Source organism: Schistocerca americana, chromosome 4 (assembly GCF_021461395.2).
Source record: "Schistocerca americana isolate TAMUIC-IGC-003095 chromosome 4, iqSchAmer2.1, whole genome shotgun sequence".
Taxonomy (NCBI): domain Eukaryota; kingdom Metazoa; phylum Arthropoda; class Insecta; order Orthoptera; family Acrididae; genus Schistocerca; species Schistocerca americana.
The window spans coordinates 149,878,876-149,903,493 of record NC_060122.1 but is presented as its reverse complement, the minus strand read 5'-3'; the positions used below and the strand labels follow the sequence as shown (position 1 = coordinate 149,903,493).

At 40.8% G+C, this 24,618-nt stretch overlaps 1 protein-coding gene across 1 annotated transcript in view; it reads left to right on the top strand.

Annotated features, from left to right (window-relative positions):
• Positions 1-24,618, top strand: part of LOC124613314 (odorant receptor 43a-like) — a 75,772-nt gene that overhangs the window by 11,478 nt on the left and 39,676 nt on the right. The window contains exon 2 of the mRNA XM_047142010.1: positions 23,395-23,494. Within this exon, the coding sequence (XP_046997966.1) occupies positions 23,395-23,494 (100 nt within the window). The remainder of the gene's footprint in view (positions 1-23,394; positions 23,495-24,618) is intronic.

The following is a 24,618-nucleotide window of genomic DNA, read 5'->3' as shown; positions in this document are numbered from 1 at the left end:
GAACACTTTTTCCAGGTCGACAAATTCTATCAAAGCGCGTCTTGATTTTTCTTTAGCCTTGCTTCCATTATCAACCGCAACGTCGCAGTTGCCTCTCTCGTGCCTTTACCTTTCCTAAAGCCAAACTGATCATCATCCAGCGCAGCCTCAATTTTCTTTTCCATTCTTCTATATATTAATATAGACTGTTACTCTTGCCAGCCGGAGTGGCCGAGCGGTTCTAGGCGCTACAGTCTGGAACTGCGTGACCGCTACGGTCGCAGGTTCGAATCCTGTCTCGGGCATGGATGTGTGTGATGTCCTTAGGGTAGTTAGGTTTAAGTAGTTCTAAGTTCTAGGGGACTGATGACCACAGTAGTTAGGTCCCATAGTGCTCAGAGCCACTGTTACACTTAAAACAAAATTACAGAAAACTAAAATAAAAAACGGAAATAATTAAGTGGGACTTTGAGTGAAATGATTTGGAAGACTGAAGGAAGAAAAAAAAGTTTCTCATGTGGCCAACTGGCACTTTCAGATTAGCAAGAGAAATAACAAGCTGTACTCAGCACTCTAGGAGCAAAAACGAAGTTAAATGCGAACCGCTCAGAGTACGCACTCTGAAATATACGCAACAACTCATGATATCTGCGTTTCTGCAAAAGGACGAAAGCCGGGAAGCGAATTCCTAAAGAATACTCTGCCCACCGTTCTAAGCCGAACACCTAGCCGAAAACAGTTGGGGGCCCGACAGCATACTTGTTGCAAATGTGACAACAGGAATATGCCTTGAAACTTAAAACTGAAAGAAACGCTGATAAAATCTCTGCAGTGGAGTACAAATATATGTATAACAATTTACCTGGTTAGTACCGACTGTGAACGATCTTTTACTGTGCAACTTGCTGGTCAGTATAATGCCTGACGTCGGTTGGGCTTTTCCCATTTATTCAGATACGCAATTCAGAATTTGCGCAACGGATTAAAAGGAAACAGGCCCTTCGTAAATAACTGATGGGTGCCGGTACTGCAAAAGTATTAACTCTCAGTGGCATGGATTGTCTAATTTCTGAATTAATAGAAGGAGTCCAGTCATACACTTTTTTAAATTGTTGCTAATAACAACACCCTTGAGAAATTGAATATAAAGAAAAGTTACACAGGAACAAACCATCAATATACAAGTGAAAGTCTTAAATTACTATTTTCGATACTTGTGAGTGGGTCACTAGGTACTGAGAAACGTAACGAAAAATGTTGTCTCCGTGGATCACGCTGGAACCTATATTCACTGGCGCTACAGAGATAATTCCATTGGCCATGCTGTTCGAGGGAGTACTAATCAACATGCAAAGGAATTACTGCTATACACTTGGCACTGTAACGAATAGTCACGAGGAAACATGTATACAAAGATTCACTTATTCTTAGACAAAGTTAAGTCACGAATCAACAAGAGTAGCGCGCTATGAAAAAGTGCAAGAGTCATCGTGAGGACCTTAAAATCACATGATGCTTGATCGAGCTACATACTCTTCAGTTTCTACACAAGTAAACCACCAAAACGGAGCTGTTCTGATCAAAACCAATCTCCAGAGTTGGGACCTAACACCAGCGTCCGCCAGAGACAAACATCTGCATCCAAACAGAAAACAGAATAACCAAAAACTTTGCTTAACCATCCTTCTCTAGTTCCCACGAACAAAAGAGTGCACTTAGACTAGTACTGGCCAATGAGAGGTCGTAGCCTTCTTGTGAGCCAATAACATGATAGGAAACTACTGTCAGAATTCCTCTCACTAAGAGAAAATTCTAAATAACGATCAAGCATCTGTATAAATAAAAAAAAGGCGAGCTTAGTGGTAAACGCTATGTCGCGGAGTTCCTCTGGCAATACAATTTCAAATTAGTGCCACGTCGACTTCGCAAACAATAAGAATGTGTCTTTGAGATGGCAACTATCTAGCCGAGGTGACAGACTGATGCCTCCCCCGGAAATGAAATATAACTGTGCTCAAGAATTCCTCACTTCAGAAAATTAGAAACGTAACCAACATGTCCTCGGGAAAGAAGGATAGGGACTGCCTTTCGGAAAGTGAGAATGGAAGTCATCTACAGACAGTGGTTGTCTTAGACGCTCAGTCGCCTCCCCCATGGCGTATGGCACGACGGCACACTGGTGTCTCTCTCGCCGGAAAAATGCGACTACTTGACGGAACCTGTAATCACTCAGAAGAGACAAAATTGCTCGCACACTACCTCTACACCGAGCGCATTAATTAATAGAAGAAAATGGGATATGAGAGGTGCTAACTACATCCCTTTTACATTTATTTCCGATACTCTTTTGAAGTTTCTACATACATTAATTTCGTCAGTGCTGGAAATCAGTATCTCATGAAATCAGTCATCAGATGCGTTTCACTGCCTCAGAGACTGGTAAAAATGCGCAGGGTATGTTTCACTCAATGAAAGGTAGTGAGGCATGCCCAAGCAATTTTTATATACTGTCATCTGGGTTTTCATGGCACTGGGAATGAGGTTGTTGGGAATGGGAGTGCGGACAGGCAACATCACTTATTCTTTATTACACATTGCTTATTTTAAAAAATCCAGTAATTCATCCCTATACAACAATCACATTTTCATACACATATAGTTCTGTTATATGTTTGTGTGTGTGTGTGTGTGTGTGTGTGTGTGTGTGTGTGTGTGTGTGTGTGTGTGTAACGTCAATCACAATGTCAAAGAAAAAAACAGTATGTAATCCTCATTCATTCCCTAAATATCACAAATCACAAATTTATTGTGGCAGTATCAAGATATTTTTTTACTTTAGAGACATAGAGAAAGGAAACATTCCAGAAATTGAGAAAAACTCTTTCAAACTTTAACTTTACAACTTTAACTTTACAACTTGTTCTTCAATAACCATACACACATCCAATCACACATTAAGAATTCCAGAGAATTCATTCAGTTACTCATGCCAAATAAAATTTATATTGTATATCCACACTAACAATATTCAGTTACACTGCATGCAATTAAAAAAATCAGACTATTGTTTAAAGTAGTAATGAAGTAAGTATCAAGAATATAATACATGCAATTTAGCTTGACATTCATGGAACTCTACATGGAACAGTATGGAATCTTTTAAAATAACTTAAGAAAAGAGGTAAAATGTTGACAGGTTCATATGAATATCAGAACAAAACCTTAGAATCTAGTTCTTAAATAAATGGTGAACTAATAAACAATAATTTATCATACAGCTACCACAATCTAACGAGAAGTAGATCTGTAGAAGAATATATACACACCAAACATGTATTGCAGAAACTAAAACATTAGTAAGTTGCGGTAGTTATGTTTTCAAAATGGAAAGTGTGATGGTATTCCTAATTCTACGACTGGTGTACAAACTTAACAAAATTCTTTTTATGACATGCACACTCATGACCTTTTTAAATCAAATCACATACATTTCTTCCTCGTTTTCATGTGTATCCTGAGGTTCCGTTCAGTCAGATGCACACAATTACAAGTTTGTGGAGATCAGTTCTGGCAGAGCTAGAACTGTCGTTGTTCCTGTATCGTTGCCGAAGCGACAAGAGTTCGGATCTGGCTAGTTTTTCACCAGGGAGGCGAGCAAGGATCCTGCCACAAGAATGGCAGCAGCAATCACATGACAGTCGCCAACCTGATAATGGCCAAAGAGCACTCAGCTGAAGACCCATGAATTTTAAACCACTTGACTTGGCTGGAAGCACAGGAGAATTTTATCAGTTTGTATCACCGCGAGACCATGCCTTCGTACATGTCTTCCCTGTTGATGCTACATCACATCTTACACACAAACTTGGAAACACAAACGGCAAAATTCCTATATATTAAGTCCGTTAAATGTGTTTTATTAGGCACTAACCGAGCTCACTGATGTGCATACATGTCATTCAATGAAATAAGCTGTTAAAAAAGTTTCGCATCATAATTACTGTTGGGTTTTTATAACTGAATCTTAATATTAATTCACCTGTAATTAATTAAAATGAGGGGCTGTTGCAGGCTAGTCTTATTAATGAAACACTTGCTTGACTTGATAGCACTAGAACAGAAATGTGGCAACATAATAAGAAATAACCAATCAGATTTATAAGAGTATGTTACAAAACTTTAATTTGGTAACAGTTTCATACAGTAAGCTTGATGTCCTATATCAAATAAAATGAAATCTGAATAACTTTGCTGTTTACTGATAGTCTATGATATTTCCATATGAGTGAATGAACATAGATATGCAGACACTCGTTTGTCTGTTCTAGTTCTCCATATATATATAGCGACTGCTAAGTTAGAATATACAGGGCTACTACAAATGATTGAAGCGACTTCATAAATTCACTGTAGCTCCCTTCATTGACATATGGTCACGACACACTACAGATACGTAGAAAAACTCATAAAGTTTTGTTCGGCTGAAGCCGCACTTCAGGTTTCTGCCGCCATAGCGCTCGAGAGCGCAGTGAGACAAAATGGCGACAGGAGCCGAGAAAGCGTATGTCGCGCCTGAAATGCACTCGCATCAGTCAGTCATAACAGTGCAACGACACTTCAGGACGAAGTTTAACAAAGATCCACCAACTGCTAACTCCATTCGGCGATGGTATGCGCATTTTAAAGCTTCTGGATGCCTCTGTAAGGGGAAATCAACGGGTCGGCCTGCAGTGAGCGAAGAAACGGTTGAACGCGTGCGGGCAAGTTCGACGCGTAGCCCGCGGAAGTCGACGAATAAAGCAAACAGGGAGCTAAACGTACCACAGCCGACGGTTTGGAAAATCTTACGGAAAAGGCTAAAGCGGAAGCCTTACCGTTTACAATTGCTACAGGCCCTGACACCCGATGACAAAGTCAAACGCTTTGAATTTTCGGCGCGGTTGCAACAGCTCATGGAAGAGGATGAGTTCAGTGCGAAACTTGTTTTCAGTGATGAAGCAACATTTTTTCTTAATGGTGAAGTGAACAGACACAATGTGCGGATCTGGGCGGTAGAGAATCCTCACGCATTCGTGTAGCAAATTCGCAATTCACCAAAAGTTAACGTGTTTTGTGCAATCTCACGGTTTAAAGTTTACGGCCCCTTTTTCTTCTGCGAAAAAAACGTTACAGGACACTTGGACATGCTGAAAAATTGGCTCATGCCACAACTGGAGACCGACAGCGCCGACTTCGTCTTTCAACAGGATGGTGCTCCACCGCACTTCCATCATGATTTCGGCATTTCTTAAACAGGAGATAGGAAAACCGATGGATCGGTCGTGGTGGAGATCATGATCAGCAATTCATGTCATGGCCTCCACGCTCTCCCGACTTAACCCCATGCGATTTCTTTCTGTGGGGTTATGTGAAAGATTCAGTGTTTAAACCTCCTCTACCAAGAGACGTGCCAGAACTGCGAGCTCGCATCAACGATGCTTTCGAACTCATTGATGGGGACATGCTGCGCCGAGTGTGGGAGGAACTTGATTATCGGCTTGATGTCTGCCGAATCACTAAAGGGGCACATATCGAACATTTGTGAATGCCTAAAAAAACTTTTTGAGTTTTTGTATGTGTGTGCAAAGCATTGTGAAAATATCTCAAATAATAAAGTTATTGTAGAGCTGTGAAATCGCTTCAATCATTTGTAATAACCCTGTAGTCTTCAGAATGGAGCTCATTAGAACTGTGCCCTGTAGAGTAACTGCAGGAACTGAACTGAGCTGGTTACAGGCGCTGAGTTCAGTCATCTGACTAAGGCCGGAACTCTCTGTGAGTGTCCGTGGCTCGTTGTCTTTTCTGTCTGTCAGCAGAAGGGTTTCAATCTCCGCCAGTACTAGGGGGAAACGAATTAATCCCTGTTTGACAGGGCTCTCTTTGGCAACTGTATTGGCAGACGACTACGACGCACTGATCGGCGTGGCATTGGAGCAGAATGTCGTCCCGAGTAGGGGACGCCGTCTAGAAGGCGGCTGTTTGGAGAGGTGACTGGCGTGTGATTGTTTCTGTTCAGTGACAGCCTCTCGCGGTACCTGTTAGGTACTGCTTGAGCCTGGTAAACAACAATTGTACACGAGTATGCGGAGATCTTACTTCCGAGAGGCTCCACGCTCTTTTCAGGCTCAAGTACCATGTCGTACTGCTGCATCTTCACATCATAGTCGAAAGTCATCAAGAAATACGTCATATAGTAATTGTATTTCCTTTCTTTGCATAGTACTGGTTTTCCATTTGAGCTCCTGATATTCATATAGCTGCTTCTTTACTTTCCAAAAGTCTCTTTAATTTTCCTGTAGGCGGCATGTACGAGGGTTATTCCAAAAGTAAGGTCCGGTTATAAAAAAAAATCAAAACTAAAATGTTTTTTCAAAACAATTGTTTTATTTACATTCCTTACATCTTTATCTATTTTTCTACATAACTTCCACACTTATTTAAACATTTGTCACATCGTTCAACAAGCTTTTGAATGCCCATGTTATAGAAATCGGCCGCCTGTGACGATAACCAGTCCTTAACTGCTACTTTCACTTCATCATCTGTGTCGAAGCGCTTGCCGCCGAGAAACTCCTTTAAGTAACGGAACAGGTGGAAATCACTTGGCGCCAGGTCCGGACTGTAAGGTGGATGGTCCATCTGTTCCCATCCAAATTTCTTGATCAGAGCTTGCGTTTCATTTGCAGTGTGGGGTCTGGCATTGTCATGCAACAACGAGATTCCAGACGACAAAAGACCACGTCGCTTATTCTGGATTGCACGTCGAAGTTTAGTCAGGGTAGCGCAGTAGGCGGCTTTATTAATCGTTGTTCCTCTCTCCATAAAGTCGACTAACAATACTCCACGTCTATCCCAGAACACAGTCGCCATAACCTTACGTGTTGAGATTGTCTGCTTTGCCTTGACCTTGACTGGCGATGACGTGTGACGCCATTGCATTGACTGACGTTTAGACTCTGGAGTGATGTGAGAAACCCATGTCTCATCCCCTGTGACAACATTGTCTAAAAGACTGTCACCTTCCTTATGATATCGCTCCAAAAAATCAAGAGCAAAAGCCATTCTCTTCATTCGTTGGGGCTCAGTAAGCAGCCTGGGAACCCAACGGGCACACAATTTGTGAAACTTCAAATGTTCAGACACAATTCTGTACAAAGTTGTTCTACTCACATTCGGAAAATGCATGTCTACGTCTGTAATAGTGAATCGGCGATCTTCACGAATTTTTTTGTCAACCGCATTGACCAAATCGTCTGAAATCACTGATGGTCGGCCACACCGTGGTTCATCGTGCACATTATCCCGTCCTTCATTAGAAGCTCGCACCCACTTGCGCACTTTACTGTCGCTCATTATGTTAGGACCGTACACTTCAGTAATCTGCCGATGGATTTCCGCCGCTGAATTGTTTCTTGCAGACAAAAACCATATCACTGCCCTTACTTCACAATCGGCGGGCTGATCAATTGTCTTAAACATTGTAAAGTGACACTGTGAACTACACTCAGCAACAGTAACAAAGCGAATGGCGGCGTTTGACGCGCAAGGCTTGCCGGGAGTCGGCGCGCATGCGTGTTTTGTCATTGGCGCCAAATTTCAATAGTTACGGCGAATCGGACCTTACTTTTGGAATAACCCTCGTATTTTTCCCTGGTGAAACATGCTCCTATATCCTTACATTTGTCCTCAGCCATTGCTGCTCGACCATTCCTGTCAATCTCATTTCTTAGACACTTGTATTCGCTTTCGCCTCCTTCACTTGCTGCATTTTTATCAGTTTAATTCTATACCTCTTGTGTTATCCAAGGATTTCTTCCAGGCCTTGTGATTTTACCTATCTGATTCTCTGCTGCCTTACTATTTCGTATCTTAAAGCTACCAATTTATCTTCTGCTATAGCCTGTCCACGATGTTATTCAATCTGTACACTGAGCTAGCAGAAAAGGAAACAAAAAAGTCATTGAAGTATGAATTAAAGTCCAGGGAGAAGAACTAAAAACTTTGGGGTTTGCCTATGACACTGTAATTTCCGTCAGAGACAGCAAAAGACTTGGAAAAGCGGTTGAACGGAGTGGGCAATGTCTTGAAAGGAGGATATAAGATGAATATCAACAAAAACAAGACAATGATAATGAAATGTAGTCAAATTAAATCAGATAAAGCTAGGGGAATTATACTAGGGAACGAGACACTTAAAGTAGCAGATAAGTTTTACTACTTGGGCCGCAAAATAACTAATAATGGCCTAAGTAGAGAAGATATAAAATATAGACTTATAATGGAAAGAAAATCGTTTCTGAAGGAGAGAAATCTGTAGACATCTAATATAGGCGTAAGTATTAAGAAAGATTTTCGAAGATATTTGTCTGAAGTGTAGCCATTTTCTCTAAAAAAATGTGCCTCCGGGACACATTTTTTGATGACTAAATAGGATGGATCTTCCATTACGTGCCATAATCGTATGTGATGAAATGGATTTTGCCTGAAACTAATACGCAAATAAACATATAAAAATATTTGAAAATTAATCAGTTGTCATTGTGTTGTTTCTTACCTTTCCATAGTTCCAACACTGTGTTAAATTCCTATTGTCCTACAATTTCAGTTTTTTGTAAAAAATTGAGTGATGTGTGTGTGTGTGTGTGTGTGTGTGTGTGTGTGTGTGTGGAGGGGGGGGGGGCAGAGCAGGTGGAAGGAGGAAGAGGATATAAGATACGCTGCTTCCCTAGGATGCCAACTACATTTTTCATGGAATGTCTTATAATGTACTTACTTTTAAAAGATATCGTGCTGCTCTCTCTGGTATATAATGAATATTGATAGTACGATATATTAATATCCTTGTTTACAGCAAACCCTACACCTGATTTCTTCCATGCTATGCTCTTCTGTAAAAAAAGTGTTTTAAACTACAGTTATTACGTTTGAAGTATAATGAATAGCGATCCATCACAAAGAACATCATTTTCAAATGCTAGGCTACGTTGTAAATTGAGTAAAGTTGGTATTTTGCAAGTTAATTTTCTTATGCGGCCTGTTTCGTGAGGAACATCAAATATTATAGGTGATAAAAGTAGAGACTAATTCGAATAATACATTTCATATAAGAAGTTTGCAGTTTTATTGGTTACAGAGCTGCAGCTGGTTATAGACGTAAGTTTTCATTTCGCGTGCTGGTACTCCAGTTCGCACGGACTTATTTATACCTGCGTTTTCAGTCCTGTTGTGCATGTTCGGTTTGTTTCTTTTTCTCTGGTAATTACAATGTTCACACGTCCTACAGTTCAACTACACCTGGGATCATACGTTTTCATACACAGCACGAGATATGGAAGGGAAGTTACATCTCCATACTCGTCGAGAGACCCATGTTGTCACCGCTCATTTCTTTCCCGTTTCCGTCAACTGTGGTGCTATTTTTAACTGTTTGGCATGTGTGTGAGTGCGTACCTGAGCGCGGGCCAAAGCGCGCGCGCCTATGTGTTTCTCTCTCTCTCTCTCTCTCTCTCTCTCTCTCTGTGTGTGTGTGTGTGTGTGTGCGTACGTGTGTGTTTGAGAGAGAGGGGGGGGGGGGGGAGAGGTGTTTGAGAAGCAGATGTCTTTGGATAATCCAATATGTTTGATACACTATTTTTCCATCGAGGAAGTATCTTTGTATAGTTCTTAAAGTGTTGTAAACAGTATTTTGCTGCATAGTATTATGTATTCGTTCGAAACTTTAGTTCCTTGTATTTTTTTGTTTTTGTATGTGGTAGATCGCCCATGTTGTAAGATTTGGAAGAGACTACGCTAAACGTTTAGTGTGTACTGTCACTTTTTAGGACTCTGAGGTCCTCAATCAGATTCTTTTTAAATACGTTTGGTTTACTTACCTCTTTATGCAAGTTAGTGTACAATTTTATTCTATAGAACGAAATAGAGTTTTAGTTCATTCTTTCCTGATGGATGTTAAGTTCCGTGTGGCTCTTCTTCCAGGGTTATGGACAGAAAAGAACTGTTTGTGCAGTAACTGACAAGAATTGCTTGTGTGTATAACTTAACTCTTGACTCTTGACCTAGTTAAAATCCAAGTGTTTTGAACAAATCGTTATAAAGAATCAGATTATTATTTTTAGTTGTTATTCTTACTGTCCAGTACTGTAGCTGTAAAACTGTGTTCTGTGTTTGTTCCCCATAAAAGGATTCTGTAGCTAAGAAATTGTTGTAAGTTCGAGTGGTACTCAACTAAGAACACTGGCTGTTACACAGATGAATTTAATGACATGATAATGTCTATTACGGTACCTATGTCTGTGTGCGTGGTTAGGGTTGCTGCAGGTAAACGACGTCCTGTCCACAAACACATAAGGGACCCATGCAGACTCAACATTTATAGCGATTCTTAGCATTACGCAATAATATTGAGCACCTGAGAGCGGTATTGACTATTTGAGCAATATGTTGAAGGAGACTGCAGAGCTTTAAAACTACTGTAGCTTGCTCAGTATATTGAGGAATATATTGTACTGTGTAAGGGTCATCTCGCTCAGTACACAGCAGTTCGTGGCGAGACTTCGTGACTTCCGATCCTGTTAGCAACTGATTCTCGGGGGCTTGTTTACTGCCCAAGCGACATAAGCCGCCGCTTGGGGCGCCATTTAAGATTTTTAATAATGACGTATAAGAATTATAGCAGAGGCCGTGTGTGGTGCCAAGCTGAGAGGGGCGCCAGGTGCGACCAAATGCAAACTTTACACACAGTTTGCATCACTTTTAGTAGCGCAAATTTCATACGGGTAAAAGTGTGCGAGGGAAAAGGGGAGGTGGGGATCCAAACGACAAATCGGTTGTGTGGAAAAATGTTCACGAACACGTGAAAGGAAAGCCGCAACAACGGGAGGAGGCTCTGGTCGGAAATGCCACGATGCAATACGATTGAATATTTTTTTCTATTTTTGGTCTGGTTAAAAATGAGAGCTTAAATTTCTGCGAGAGAAGCGATCTGCAGAGACATTTATATATTTACTGGTCACAAATATTTCGCTATTTATTTCCAAATATGTTGCGATTTCCGAGCTTGTGGTTAGGCAGGAACCTAAGGGCACAGCTTAAATTACTGCTGCGAGTGAAACGGTGCAAAACTGGTTGGTCGGAAGTGCCACGAAACCTGTGGAACCCACAAAAGGATCGGAAACGCTCCGTCGGAGAATCCACTTTTGTCTTGTCCTTGCACATTTTCGCAATATGTTGATGCAATAAATACTGAGCATTTAAGGGTGCTAAAAATTTCTACAGTAAACTCAACTAAAAGTGCATAGTGCGCGAGGGAATCATATACTTCAGGAGGGTAACGAAAGCGTACCATTCACACCCCTTTCCGTGAATTGTAAGGTTGGCAAACTGTCTGTAGGCCGCAGGATTGGCGTTGTTAGAAGTGGTAGTGTCATGACTTCCCGTTAGGTGCCGTATGGGTGAAACACAAGCGTAAGCATGAATTAAAGTTGCCAACAATCAATAAGGGCAAGGTGATCAGGGCTTTAGTCTTAAATCTGGTATGTCAAAGCCACGGCAATATGCTGCTACTCTTCGCCAGTGTCGACACATTGAAGGAATACGGAGAGCCCTCTTCCTGCATCACGGTTGAGGAACGTGATTCAGAAGTTCGAATTAACAGGCGATTGGCCAACGGCCAACTGCGCCACTAATTGTTGAAAAAGTTACTGTTGCCATGGCTGAGAATGCTCGACGTAATGTGCTGTGCACGAGCCGTGTCATGACAGATAAACATTCCATTGTCCACCGTTCGAAAAGAGATGCGAACAATAATGAAACTTTATCCGTACAAACTTTCGTGGATGCAGATGGTCGTTACATTGAGCAACGTTTGTCATCTGGAATGTACATATGGTACGTAAGTAACAAATGTTACTCTTACGTGTGGGAATTAAAATGTGTTTCAATGGTTTATTCCTTATTTCCCTTCCACATGTCCATACAAAAGTTTGGACGAAGTCTCATTGTCCTATTACCACTCGCTTTGCATTGGGGCCATCTCAAGTTGCAAAAGTTTAAGTATTATATATATATATATAATGAAATGCATAAAATATGTAAGAAAACGTAATATATTGAAATATTTTATTAAATATTTAATATAAAACGAAAAGTTCAACTGACTTACATAGATGTCTACTAAATGATCTTAATATGCAGTTAAACGTATCAGAAACACGAAGACTGCATTAAGAAGGTACGTTTTACGTTTCTTTATTGCTTGTTTTGGAAGTCTACACTACACTAATAAAAGAAAATTAATTTCGGTTCCATCTATTTACTTAAATGTCCATCTTCAATAAAATTACTAAGGTATCCTACCTTACCTTTCATTATGAAGCGCAATAAACAACCAGGCACTTCTACAAATTCTCTAAAGTCATAGAATTTCACTGATCATAAATAATGTTTTTGTAGGAGGAAAATGATCCCTCTACATTACAGCACACTGATAGTGCAGACGTTATCGGATGAAATATTTCTGCAGAGATGTCCACTGTAACGTCTTCTTCTCTCCCTCTGAGAATATTTGCGATAGCAGCAGGAGTCGAGTAAACTGGATTTCTTGCCAAAACATTGTCAAACGTATTCATTACCCTCCATATCATCTCTAATGTCAGATTCTATTTCACACTCTGAACAATTTCTAACGATTTTTTACATGGTCAGTCAGGTAGATTCTAATTCCTTAACGTTGCTGGCAAGAGATTGAAACTGCTATGATTAAACGACAGAGCATTTTCGATTTTTATGTTCTGGGATATAATTTTGTGCCTCTCTTACTGAAACTGAAGATTCTCTGGGAAATTAAATAAACACTCGTTTCCTGGCTAGAAAATATTCATTACTGAAACCAACAGCTTTATGTACCATATACCTCCTTAGGACACGCTCAGTCGACAATGTTAGGCTCGTCAGGAGCTTTCTATAGAGCGACGCACGATGGAGGATTTTGGGAAACTTATTTTATTTACTTCTGCGTAGCTGCTGCGCACTTCGGCGATACGTCGCAGTGCATGGAATAGTCAGGTGAAAGCACTATAAGACTGTCATTTAGAAAGCGAATTAGTGATTCATACGTTCCAACACTTTACAGGAAATCAGTAACAGCTTCGAGGGTTCTTCTCCGTCGAGTTTGCCAACAATGAGACTGCCTATGAAATGTCCACATACTTCAGTTCTTTTGTCGGCTATCTCTATGCTGTGGTAATTTATATAGCGCCGCACACTTTTCAGAACTTCCTAGCAACAAAAATCTCAATAATATTTCTTTAATATCGATTCATTAGGAATCTGTTGCGTGTAGTATGTACGAGTATTTTGTACAATAGAATATTGGTAGCAACCATAGCCCCCCGCTGAGCACATATGGAAAAATTCATTGTAGAGTTCGGGGTAGCTTAGATCAGCATCAATAACATCTGCTTCTTGGACGATTACTCTGCTGTGTTCTATGTGTGTGTTACCGAATTTGGCACTTAATACCAGATTTGCCTACTGTACTCTCGATCTGGACAATCTCTCTGTCAGTAGTGCAAGCAACGTCCATCTTAAACCAGTATCTTAATTTAGATGATAATTTTGATGCCACAAGGGACATCTTGAACACAAACAGTCATGAACTCTTAAGAAATACTACACGCCAAATTTTTCTTTGTGCGCTCACTCCCTAATTCTGAAATGGTTAGTCTTCAACTTTTGTGGTATGTCGCATTCGAATATGTACCTAAGGGGCGGCCTACAGAGAGTCCAAAAAAAATGAACAATAGAAATGCGATAAAATTAAATTTTTATGCCACAAAATTATAATATGTTAAAATGTGTAGTTATCACCTATGTAAAAATACGTAATGGGAAAACAACATACATCAACGTAGGCAGCGTAATTCTTGAACGGTTACATTTTACACGTGCTAAGAGTGAGGGAAAGGAAATATAATTACATAAAAATCCGGGCTCGAAGTGTCACTGACATTATTAACATTTACTGTAATTAGGATGGGATCCGTACCAGATCGGGTTGACGGAGGAGATAGAGAAGATCCAAAGAAGTGCGGCGCGTTTCGTCACAGGGTTATTTGGTAACCGTGATAGCGTTACGGAGATGTTTAACAAACTCAATTGGCAGACTCTGCAAGAGAGCGCTCTGCATCGCGGTGTAGCTTGCTCGCTAGGTTTCGAGAGGGTGCGTTTCTGGATGAGGTATCGAATATATTGCTTCCCCCTACTTATACCTCCCGAGGAGAGCACGAATGTAAAATTAGAGAGATTCGAGCGCGCACGGAGGCTTTCAGACAGTCGTTCTTCCCGCGAACCATACGCGACTGGAACAGGAAAGGGAGGTAATGACAGTGGCACGTAAAGTGCCCTCCGCCACACACCGTTGGGTGGCTTGCGGAGAATAAATGTAGATGTAGAACCACCTCTTTTTCGCTGTGACATAATAGGGCTTGTGGGAAAGCTTGATACGAGATCATTGTAGACTTTATTTCTTGACACCATTAAAAAAAAGTCTATTGAAGGAATTTATGTACCTCAGTCGAAGGAGGTAAAAACACCTTGATTCAGACGACTAGTTTCACCTACAAGATGCTTTGTCTTGGTGAAATTTCAGATTTATATTCTCCAAATCAAATGTAGTAGTTTCATACACACAGCGACAGCATTCTATTCTGCTTTTACTTAGGTCTTTTTGTTCAAATGTTTAAATGGAGTGAAAACAAGACTCCCCAGAAATTACGCAATGGATTTTGCTCCGTATTTTCATTGCCAAACGTCGAGTGGGAAATGGACAAACAGGGTAATAAACTAACCAGCTTGAGCTCTAGTTTTGCAAAAAAATATTGAACTGGCTGAAACTAACCACAGTGGTTAACAAAAAATTAATTGGTGTTTCGAAGGAATAGAACACAATAAAGTTTTGTCCGAATTATCATGGCCAAAAGAGGGTTGGGAAATGGACAATTAGCATCAAATTGACCAGCATGAAGTCTAGTTCTGCAAAAACAGATTTAATTGTTTGAAAAATATTTCACTAACAGCTGCTGCTAGCTATGTGAATGAAGTGTCATAAAATATCAAACCATGGGTTAAACCGAAACTTCTGTGATTTTTGTGAAATGATTTGTCAAAAAGTAAGACATGATATAAGTCGGAGAATCATTTGTCGCGTCTTTGATTGACGCTTGAAATCATGTACAGCAAATCAGATGCCGATTGAGAATTTAAAGTTCAACGTTGAACTTCGAATTTTAAAATGTTGGAGTATATTTTTCTGGTGGAATTTTCTACTTATAGGTCCCCTTACGTCACTAAAGTATGAGTATCTCAACTGCTGTACATTATTTCGCGTCATTCAAAGGGTTGTCAAGTGTTTCTATTATCTATTTTGTTTCTGAATTTCAGAGAAATCATTTTAGAAAACATTTGACCGGCTTTTCAAAAATTTTTATTGTAGAAGCTTTAGTTTTTTATATTTGTTGCTCTGCTATCCTCATGTCAACCGGGTTCAATCGACGTATTATGAACATGTCTAGAATGTTAATAGAACCGACAATATGCGAGGGCTAATTGTGTTGTGATTCACTCTATCCTGTATAAACTTGGCCATCACCGTAATCTGAAATTTTACAGAAGGTAATTTGCATTAAAAAATATGTTGTAACTATGGTATATGGGTTAATGCCGTAACCAGTTACCATTACTAAAGAAGCTGGCTCACATGATGGTGGAAGTGACGTACTGTGTGTCTCCAGAGATGGAATTGTCTTTATGTTTTAAGTAATCGTATGATGGCAACACTGATGGGATTCAAGCATATGTTTCTATTTTTGCTGTAAGTTAACAAAAGAAACAAACATTTTGTAAAGTATTTCTTTGCTACTCGAACCACAGTATTACCTCAGACATCAAATGAAGCCGTGGCTTTGTAATTCTGGCCAAAACACGTCTACAAGCATAAGTACATCCATGGAAGTTATGGATTTGGGTGTCCACTAATGCCCCCCGCCCCCCCCCCCCTCTCGCACCCCCCTCACATACACACACACATGTGGTGAACAGCAGTGTCATACAGCAGTTTGATGATCAAGGGTATGTAATGACGCAGCTATTCTGGACTTCACAATAATCGGATTTAGATATTATTGAGGCCTTAACGACATGTGAAAGACAAAACGATTAAGATATTCTGATCCAGTTAGTGACTGCGAAGAGATGAAACCGTGTTTTCAACTTCATCTCCTACTACGCGCAATTCTCGACCATGTCTTCAGAATCATAGGGTAGTGGAAATCAGTACAAAGGCACGATTCCTACGAAAGTAATACACAACGTCATAAGCAAACGTGTATCGAATTTGATGTGGATGTAGTAAATGAATGTAAGACATAAACACTTATGACGGAATTACGTAGTTTCTTTCATAACACGAGAAACAAAATAAGGCGTTTACATTTCCTGGATGGAAACTGGTATAAACTCACTCACTATCCTGTTATGTTATTGAATTGTTAGTATTTTGTTCAACTTCCGTTCTTCCTAATTACTTCAAAAATTCTCTTCGGCATTGGTTTCGTTATTGTTTGTAGCTCTTGCAGTGAAATTGCCCCATACTCTGCTCGTATCGCTCTTTTCAGCTCACATAGGCCTAAAATTGCCTCCCATTGCGATAAACACGCCCTCCCAGGCTACGTGCAGGAGAGTGCAAGCCATCAATGTATTTATCTTAAAACTACTTTTTTTTGCGCGGAAACCTGGACAGATAAATTATCTTGCTGAAACATTATACTTTTGTCCCCAAGATTCTCATACATTCTTATCCATTCTCGCTCTATCACCTCAGTGCACATATCAGAGTTCATTCTACTGTTCACCCAAGCAATATGTGATTTACGTTTGGTGCAGCACGCTGCACAGATCATTACTCTTCCACCAGAAACATTTCTGCTCGATCTTACCTGCTGCTCTATTCTCAGATCTGCCAATCATGTTCAAACTCATCCATACCATCTAAATTAAACTTCTTCTCATCACCGAAGACTGCTTTATCCCATTTTCAAAGCTATGACACATGATTTTTAGCAAACTCCAATTTAGCCTGTTTACTTTTGGGTGTAAGAACAGGTTTCTGCAATCGTTTCTTGAATACAAGATGTTTTCATTTGACAAAATTTGTCGTACACGTCTGACAGTTACTGGCAGCTGTAAATCAGCAGCAACTGAAAAGAATATCGGTTTGTGGTCCTTGTTTTGTGCAAAAGTAAAAGTAACCATTATGATGCCTCAGATAATTTTCTACTTTGCCCGTATTTTTCATTCTGTCCATTTGGTGCACGAATGTAACGAAATTAGGAATCACTATACTTGAACGGTTCCACTTTTTGGCGGTTTGGCAGTTACAGAGTTCCAGTTCCTTCTACGCACGCATTTTTGCTTTTTCATCATACGATAACACCGTTTTCCTCGTGGCTGTGTCACAATCGAGGATTCTGTACGTAATACGCACTGTCACTAATGGTGTCTCTCTCCTATCTGCAGGAAGGCACGTACAGACACAATAACACCACACAGAGCCGAGTGCCTCTATACGGAGTTCCACCCTCTACCAGCTGAATCGTCGATATCTTGTTGTGTACTGCATTAAAGACATTAAACGCAACACCATTTGAATGCATCTGTTGGTATACTGGATCTCAGACTGTTGCATATACATTGTGCTCAACTGTTCCAACCGACAATATTAAATTTCCTGCAAACATCCATGCCATTATACTGATTTCCATTACTATAGTCGAGTAGATCAGGAGTGGCGATAGATAACGCTGAAAAAGGGTGTCACAGCTCTACATAAATATGAGTCGATAACAGACTCAATTAGATATTATGTATTTTGATAAAGACACAAAAATCCATTAATAATAACGCTTGCACGGTTGAAGAAGGTAGAAAGGTACGGAAATAGGTGTCAAAAATGTCCGGATAAAGTATAGTTATTACTCGACCGGGAGAAAAACGCTTGTCAATCAGAACAAACCACACACGTAAGTAATCAGAGAACACAAAATGAAAAAATAAAACGCGTAATTCAGGGCGAGCGACAGGGATAATGCCTATTGATGTCATATGGCAGATTACCTTAGTGGCTGCCAGGAGGTGCGATCCTTACTACGGATTTCCATCCTAATACTGGGTGATCTGATTCTTGCTATTAGCAGGCATCCATATCGTTGATCGTTTCTCCGACTAACTGCCGATCATTTATCGACTTTCTGTTGCTTGTAGGAATCGGTTAACTGCGTCAACATGGTGCCTATACTGTACTAGCCACGGAAACACGTCTTTCGGGCAGAAGAATTAGAGTCACAGTGAGGCAGTTGTGAAAGTTACTTAACCATTAACTCGAGAGGTGTCCTGTCTCAGACTGTGCGACAATTTTGAAAGTTGCTCTCCAAGATCAGTTCCAGAGGAACAGTTGAATACACCCCCCCCCCCCCCTCATACCACCACCACCACCACTACCACCGCTGCCGCGCTGAGTGGCCGTGCGGTTTGAGGCGCCATGTCACGGATTGCGCGGCCCCTCTCGCCGGAGGTTCGAGTCCTCCCGCGGGCTTGGATGTGTGTGTTGTTCTTAGCATAAGTTAGTTTAAGTAGTGTGTAAGTCTAGGGACCGATGACCTAAGCAGTTTGGTCCCTTAGGAATTTACACACGCTTGAACATTTGAACCACCATCACTCCCCGCTCTCCTTAAATTGCCAACCCTACAGTGCTACTCTCGGTTGCATTTTCACCTTTTGTGTTTGTTGTTGACATGCTTTGGAATCGCCTAGAGCACACCCACGAACTGCGTACCTGTTTTCTTCAGCATAGTGCAAAATGTGTTTGAAGGAATTTGTTGACTTTGACGATCCTAAGTTTGATGAAACTGTTAGATGGTGAATGGAGGAAGATGTCAGTGATAAAGATCAAGAAATAGACGAGAACGACGACAATCTTGCAACAGCCAGAGATCAAAACTCCGCTAGCGAACAAGAGGATGATTCAGAGGCAGAAATTCAGGACAATGCTGTTTCGCCAATAAAATGCTTAGTGTTAGGTAAAATCAAACCCATTCCGCCTGATGGTAAAGAGAAACGTAGATCCCAGGACTGAAATTCAATTTTGCAGACTTTCGTTTTGCACTTGTCGAGTGCAATTTTGTTCGCATGTATAAAGCCTGGAATTTGTGTGAAAATACAGGGTGATTCACGAAGATACGCTAATATTTTAATATGTTATTCTACAAGTAAAACTAAAGAAAAAAGTCCTCACAAACATAGGTCCGCAAACGTTTAGTTACGGAGTTACGGCTAATAAAAGATTTTGCCTGAAATCTAGGAACTTCGTTAATATGAAGCCAACGCAAAACTGTACGAGGCTAAAATAAAGCACTATTCCTATTTACTTTGTTGTTATTGGTCTGCCAAATCTACTAAAACGTGTCCCAGATGTGTATCTGCAGTAGTTTTTCAGAACATTCAGAGAAGCAAAGATTATTATACAAGCAAATTTGTTTACTTTCCATTAAGAATATAGAAATGTTTATGTCATTGTTGGCAACAGTTAGTGAGTTGTTTCAGTCATTTCACAACCTTTATACAAGTTAGTTTTCTGTATAGTTCAGTGAAAGAACATAATAACAACAGTGTATTTAAGTGAAACCACATAGTAACTGTTTTAGTTTGTAGATTATTTATGAAATAGGGATGCCTTTCAAATTTACGACAGAGGAATATTCCGATATGGTGTTTATTTATGGCAAATGTGATGGTAACAACTTTTGTTGAAAACTTTGTGCAATTATCTGGAATTTAAAAAACAAATTGGGCCAAGTAGTTAACAAATTAAAAATTTTACGAAATCTCGTCTTTGCTTCTTTGGATTTTCTGGAAAACTACTGCAGATACGCGTCTGGGACACATTTTATTACATTCACCTGATCAATAACAACCAAATAAATGGAAATCGTACTTTACTTTAACCTCATACAGTTTTGCGATGCCTTCATATTAGCGAAATGACTAAATTTCAGGCAAAAACTTTTATTAGCCGTAACTCCGTAACTAAACATTTGCGGACCTATATTTATATGAACTTTTTCCTTTAGTTTTGCTGTTAGAATAACATATTAAAATATTTTTATATCTTCGTGAATCACCCTGTATACTTGCTACAGAGATTATACAATTTTTCACTGTATGATATTCAGTTCTTTAACAGTCCATTTATGTGTAATATTTGGAAAAACACTGAGAAGTATTTAATTTTGTGTGATGAAAAGTAAAATACTGCTGGCTTTATTTAGTGCAATAAAATCATCAAAGAGTATTTAAACAACACATAATGAATTACAAAAATAAATTTATGTAATTAAAATTTTCAAATGACTTATTCCTTAAATCTCGGTTTAAACATAGGGGTCCCAGAGACCACATTTCGAATGTTATTGAGTTAAGGGTTAAAATGCTGTGTTTCGAAGAAATCCAATGACAGCACAGAGGACTCTGCTTTTCGTAGCCAATCGAACTTTGTCCACTTGCACAGCTTTTGGCAGGCTGTTTGGTTACGTTAGATTGATTTCTTCTAACGGCCAGAACCGCTCCTCTGCCGCCTCTGTGGTGTATTCATATACCGAATTCAAACTCACCACAAAGGGCTCCCTTACAAAGGAAAATGCCATGTTGGTAAAAATTTCTGACTTCTGAATTAACTGCATTTACCAATAGTGACAATTATTGACAATACCTCTATACCAGAACAGTATTACTGTTTGGTACCGAGCGAGGTGGTGCATTGGTTAGCACAGTGGACTCGCATTCGGTAGAACGAAGGTTCAAACCCGCGTCCGGCCATCCTGATTTAGGCTTTCCGTGACTTCCCTAAATCGCTTCAGCAAAATGGCGGGATGGTTCCTTTGAAAGGGCATGGCCGACTTCCTTTCCCATCCTTCCCTAACACAATGGGACCAATGACCTCGTTGTTGGGTCCCCTTCGCCGAATCAGCCAGCTACAACACCCTCATTGGCATTGTAGGGAGAAGGAAGTGCTTCTCTGGGCGGTATCACTAACCTGGTGTCTTGCTGCTTCGGTAAGTCCCTCGTAGCACAGAAGTAGCGCTCAGTCGCCAGGTCCCATGTAGGTGGTGATCCTGCTCAATTGGAGTGTTTAGGGATGCCAGTTGTTAATTGTCAACAACGTTTGTACTATACTTGTTTTAATACAGAGATTGCTATGTCACACACGTCACAGAATAGGCATTTGGAATATGGCAGCTCTGGACTACGCCATTATATTCGACCCTTTACACACATTAATCCCGTTTTCTGACTTTACATAATGATAGACCCTGCCCACGACACGTGGCGTTCTTATAACTAATAACTTCACTTTATATCTTGTTTAACATCTGCATTGTGCACTCGCGACCGTTCTTTTAGAGCTGCCCCGGTTACTCGACCGTGCGTTATGAGTGGCTCCTCGCGACTAACTCTCCCTGTCTTCCCGAAGGACAAGAGAGACCACCCCACCTTTCTCTCTCAGCCAATAGGGACACTTCTCTCGTTCCCTATATATATATATATATATATATATATATATATATATATATATATGGCGGCTCTGGACTACGCCATTATATTCCACCCTTCACACATATTAATCCCGTTTTCTGACTTTATATATATATATATATATATATATATATATATATATATATATTTCAGTTCAGCCAATGGGCTGATCGTTGTTGCTAGGCGGATCTGACGTCACGTTTGCGAACATTGTGACGGAAGTTTGTCTCGGAACACTGTCTCAGATTGTAATATCCTACTTCCGAATAGTCGGATCTGGTCCCTACTAAGGTTGCACAACATTCCCGCCTATGATTTCATCACTAATGCTCCTTGCTGACGCTTAATTGTTAAATGTACATGTAGCCTGGCTGCTACTGAGAATTTCCGATCGCATAAATACGCATAATATTTGGTTTAAACACGTGAAGTGAATGCACATTTGCATTACACAGCCAACCACTGTTTGGTATCTATTGTCGATCATCCCAACACACATAAATCACGAACTAAATAAAAGTCATACAGGGCTATCAGTACTAGCCTAAAAGAGTTGTTAATGACTAACTAATATAATTCTGATGTGGCAATAATAGTTTTCACCCTTGGAGAGTGTAGCATCTTAAGTTCTCAATAAAAGGGACGGTCTCTTTATTAGGAATGGTACAAGCTCTGTTCGAGCACCTATGCGGTTCAGTTCCGGCTTTTTTTTCTTTTGTTTAGGGCGCTCAACTACTAATGTCATTAGTGCCCAGTCACAAACGTTAGTGCACTAATAGCGTAGAAAAACGCAAGGGGACAACATCAGAAAGTACTTACAAGGACGCAGAGAAACAAAATAAAAGAGTTAGATCTTGTTGGACAAGTCCGTCAGTGTAATAAAACGAAGGACACGAGCAGCTGCTCGAGCGTCATTAGCTAAAAGCTCCTGTAAGGTAGACGGCAGACATACGACAATACGAGAGTGAATAAAACGGGGACAGGACAATAAAACATGGCGCACCGTCAATGGATGACCACAGGTGCACTGCGGGGTGGGGGGAGGGGTCACCGGACAACAGGTAGCGGTGGCTAAATCGGCAATGCCCAATCCGCAACTTGGCCAAAATGACCGCCTCTCGCCGTGAAGAGGCCGTCTAAGCCGTCGGGATCGGTTTGATGGCCCTAACTTATTTTCATGGAGAGAGGACCAAGCCTCATGCCACAATGATGAAACGCGCCGACAAACAACCCCACTAACATCACTTGATGGGACACAAAAGGAAGCTGTCCGAGGCAGGAGGACAGCAGCCTTGGCCGCAGCATCAGCAGCTTCGTTCCCAGGTACACCCAACGTGGCCAGGAAATCCACAAAAAAAGGACACGAGCGCCGGTATCAGCTAGAGACTGAAGGGACCGTTGAAATCGTCGCGCGGGAGAGTGGTCCGAATATGGGTCACGGAGACTCTGAATGGCGCTCAAAGAATCAGAGCAGATTTCATAGGGAGAATGACGATGGCGGCGAATATACTGAACAGCCTGATAGAGAGCAAAAAGCTCAGATGTAAAGCTTGAACACTGGTCAAGGAGCCGGTATTGAAAGGTATCATCCCCAACGACAGAGGCACCGGATGTCAACGGCGGTCCCGCACCGTACCACGCGCCTGTGTCCATGTGACGCTGTCCAGCCTCGCCTGCTAGCCCCCCGTGGCCCAGCACAGCCCCTGGTGAGCCGCGTGTGCCCGCCTGTTGCAGGCTGGTGAGCTTCCTCAACGTCGTGATGAGCCCCGTGGCTATGCTGCAGCTCGCCGTCGGCGCCGTCAGCTCCTGCATGGTGCTCTTCCCAGCCACATACGTACGTATGTAACACACCACCTGTCTCCATACTTTTCTGCCTACTGTATTTACTCATACGCTTTGAAATTCGTGTATCTACCACAGATTGTAATAGCAGTTGTCTTTATACTGCCAAGAAAAAAATGTAACAGGAGGCTAAAGAAGTGAATAAAAAACGCAGAAAGAAAGTAACAATACATACAGGACGTAGCCTACTTGCAGTTTCATATACCTTGTTCAAAACTTCAGTGAAACTACCTAAATCAGGCATGGGCAACCTTTGGTGACCCATACGCCTGACAGAAACTTACCAAACGTCGCTGACCGTTTCGTCACGTGACGCAACAGCAGCGCTCCCAGTGTGTAAAGTCAAAACTGCAGTGCCCGTGACAAAACCGGGGGTTCCAAAATTCAGCAATTACGTTCATAAAGAAACAATGGTCACGACTCGTAAATAAATGTAAACATTTGGAAGTGGGACGCCAGCATCTTGAAATTTACCATGGGAAAATAAACGCCTATAAAAGCAACTAGTCGCAGCTAATTCATTATGATAAATTACCTTCAGTTTCAACAATTGTTAGCGTTCTAATACGTCCACAATTATTTGTTGTTGTTGTTGTCTTCAGTCCAGAGACTGGTTTGATGCAACTCTCCATGCTACTCTATCCTGTGCAAGCTTCTTCATCTCCCAGTACTTACTGCAACCTACATCCTTCTGAATCTGCTTAGTGTATTGATCTCTTGGTCTCCCTCTACGATTTTTACCCTCCACGCTGCCATCCAATGCTAAATTTGTGATCCCTTGATGCCTCAGAACGTGTCCTACCAACCGCTCCCTTCTTCTTGTCAAATTGTGCCACAAACTCCTCTTCTCCCCAATTCTATTCAATACCTCCTCATTAGTTATGTGATCTACCCATCTAATCTTCAGCATTCTTCTGTAGCACCACATTTCGAAAGCTTCTATTCTCTTCTTGTCCAAACTATTTATCGTCCATGTTTCACTTCCATACATGGCTACACTCCATACAAATACTGTCAGAAACGACTTCCTGACACTCAAATCTATACTCGATGCTAACAAATTTCTCTTCTTCAGAAACGCTTTCCTTGCCATTGCCAGTCTACATTTTATATCCT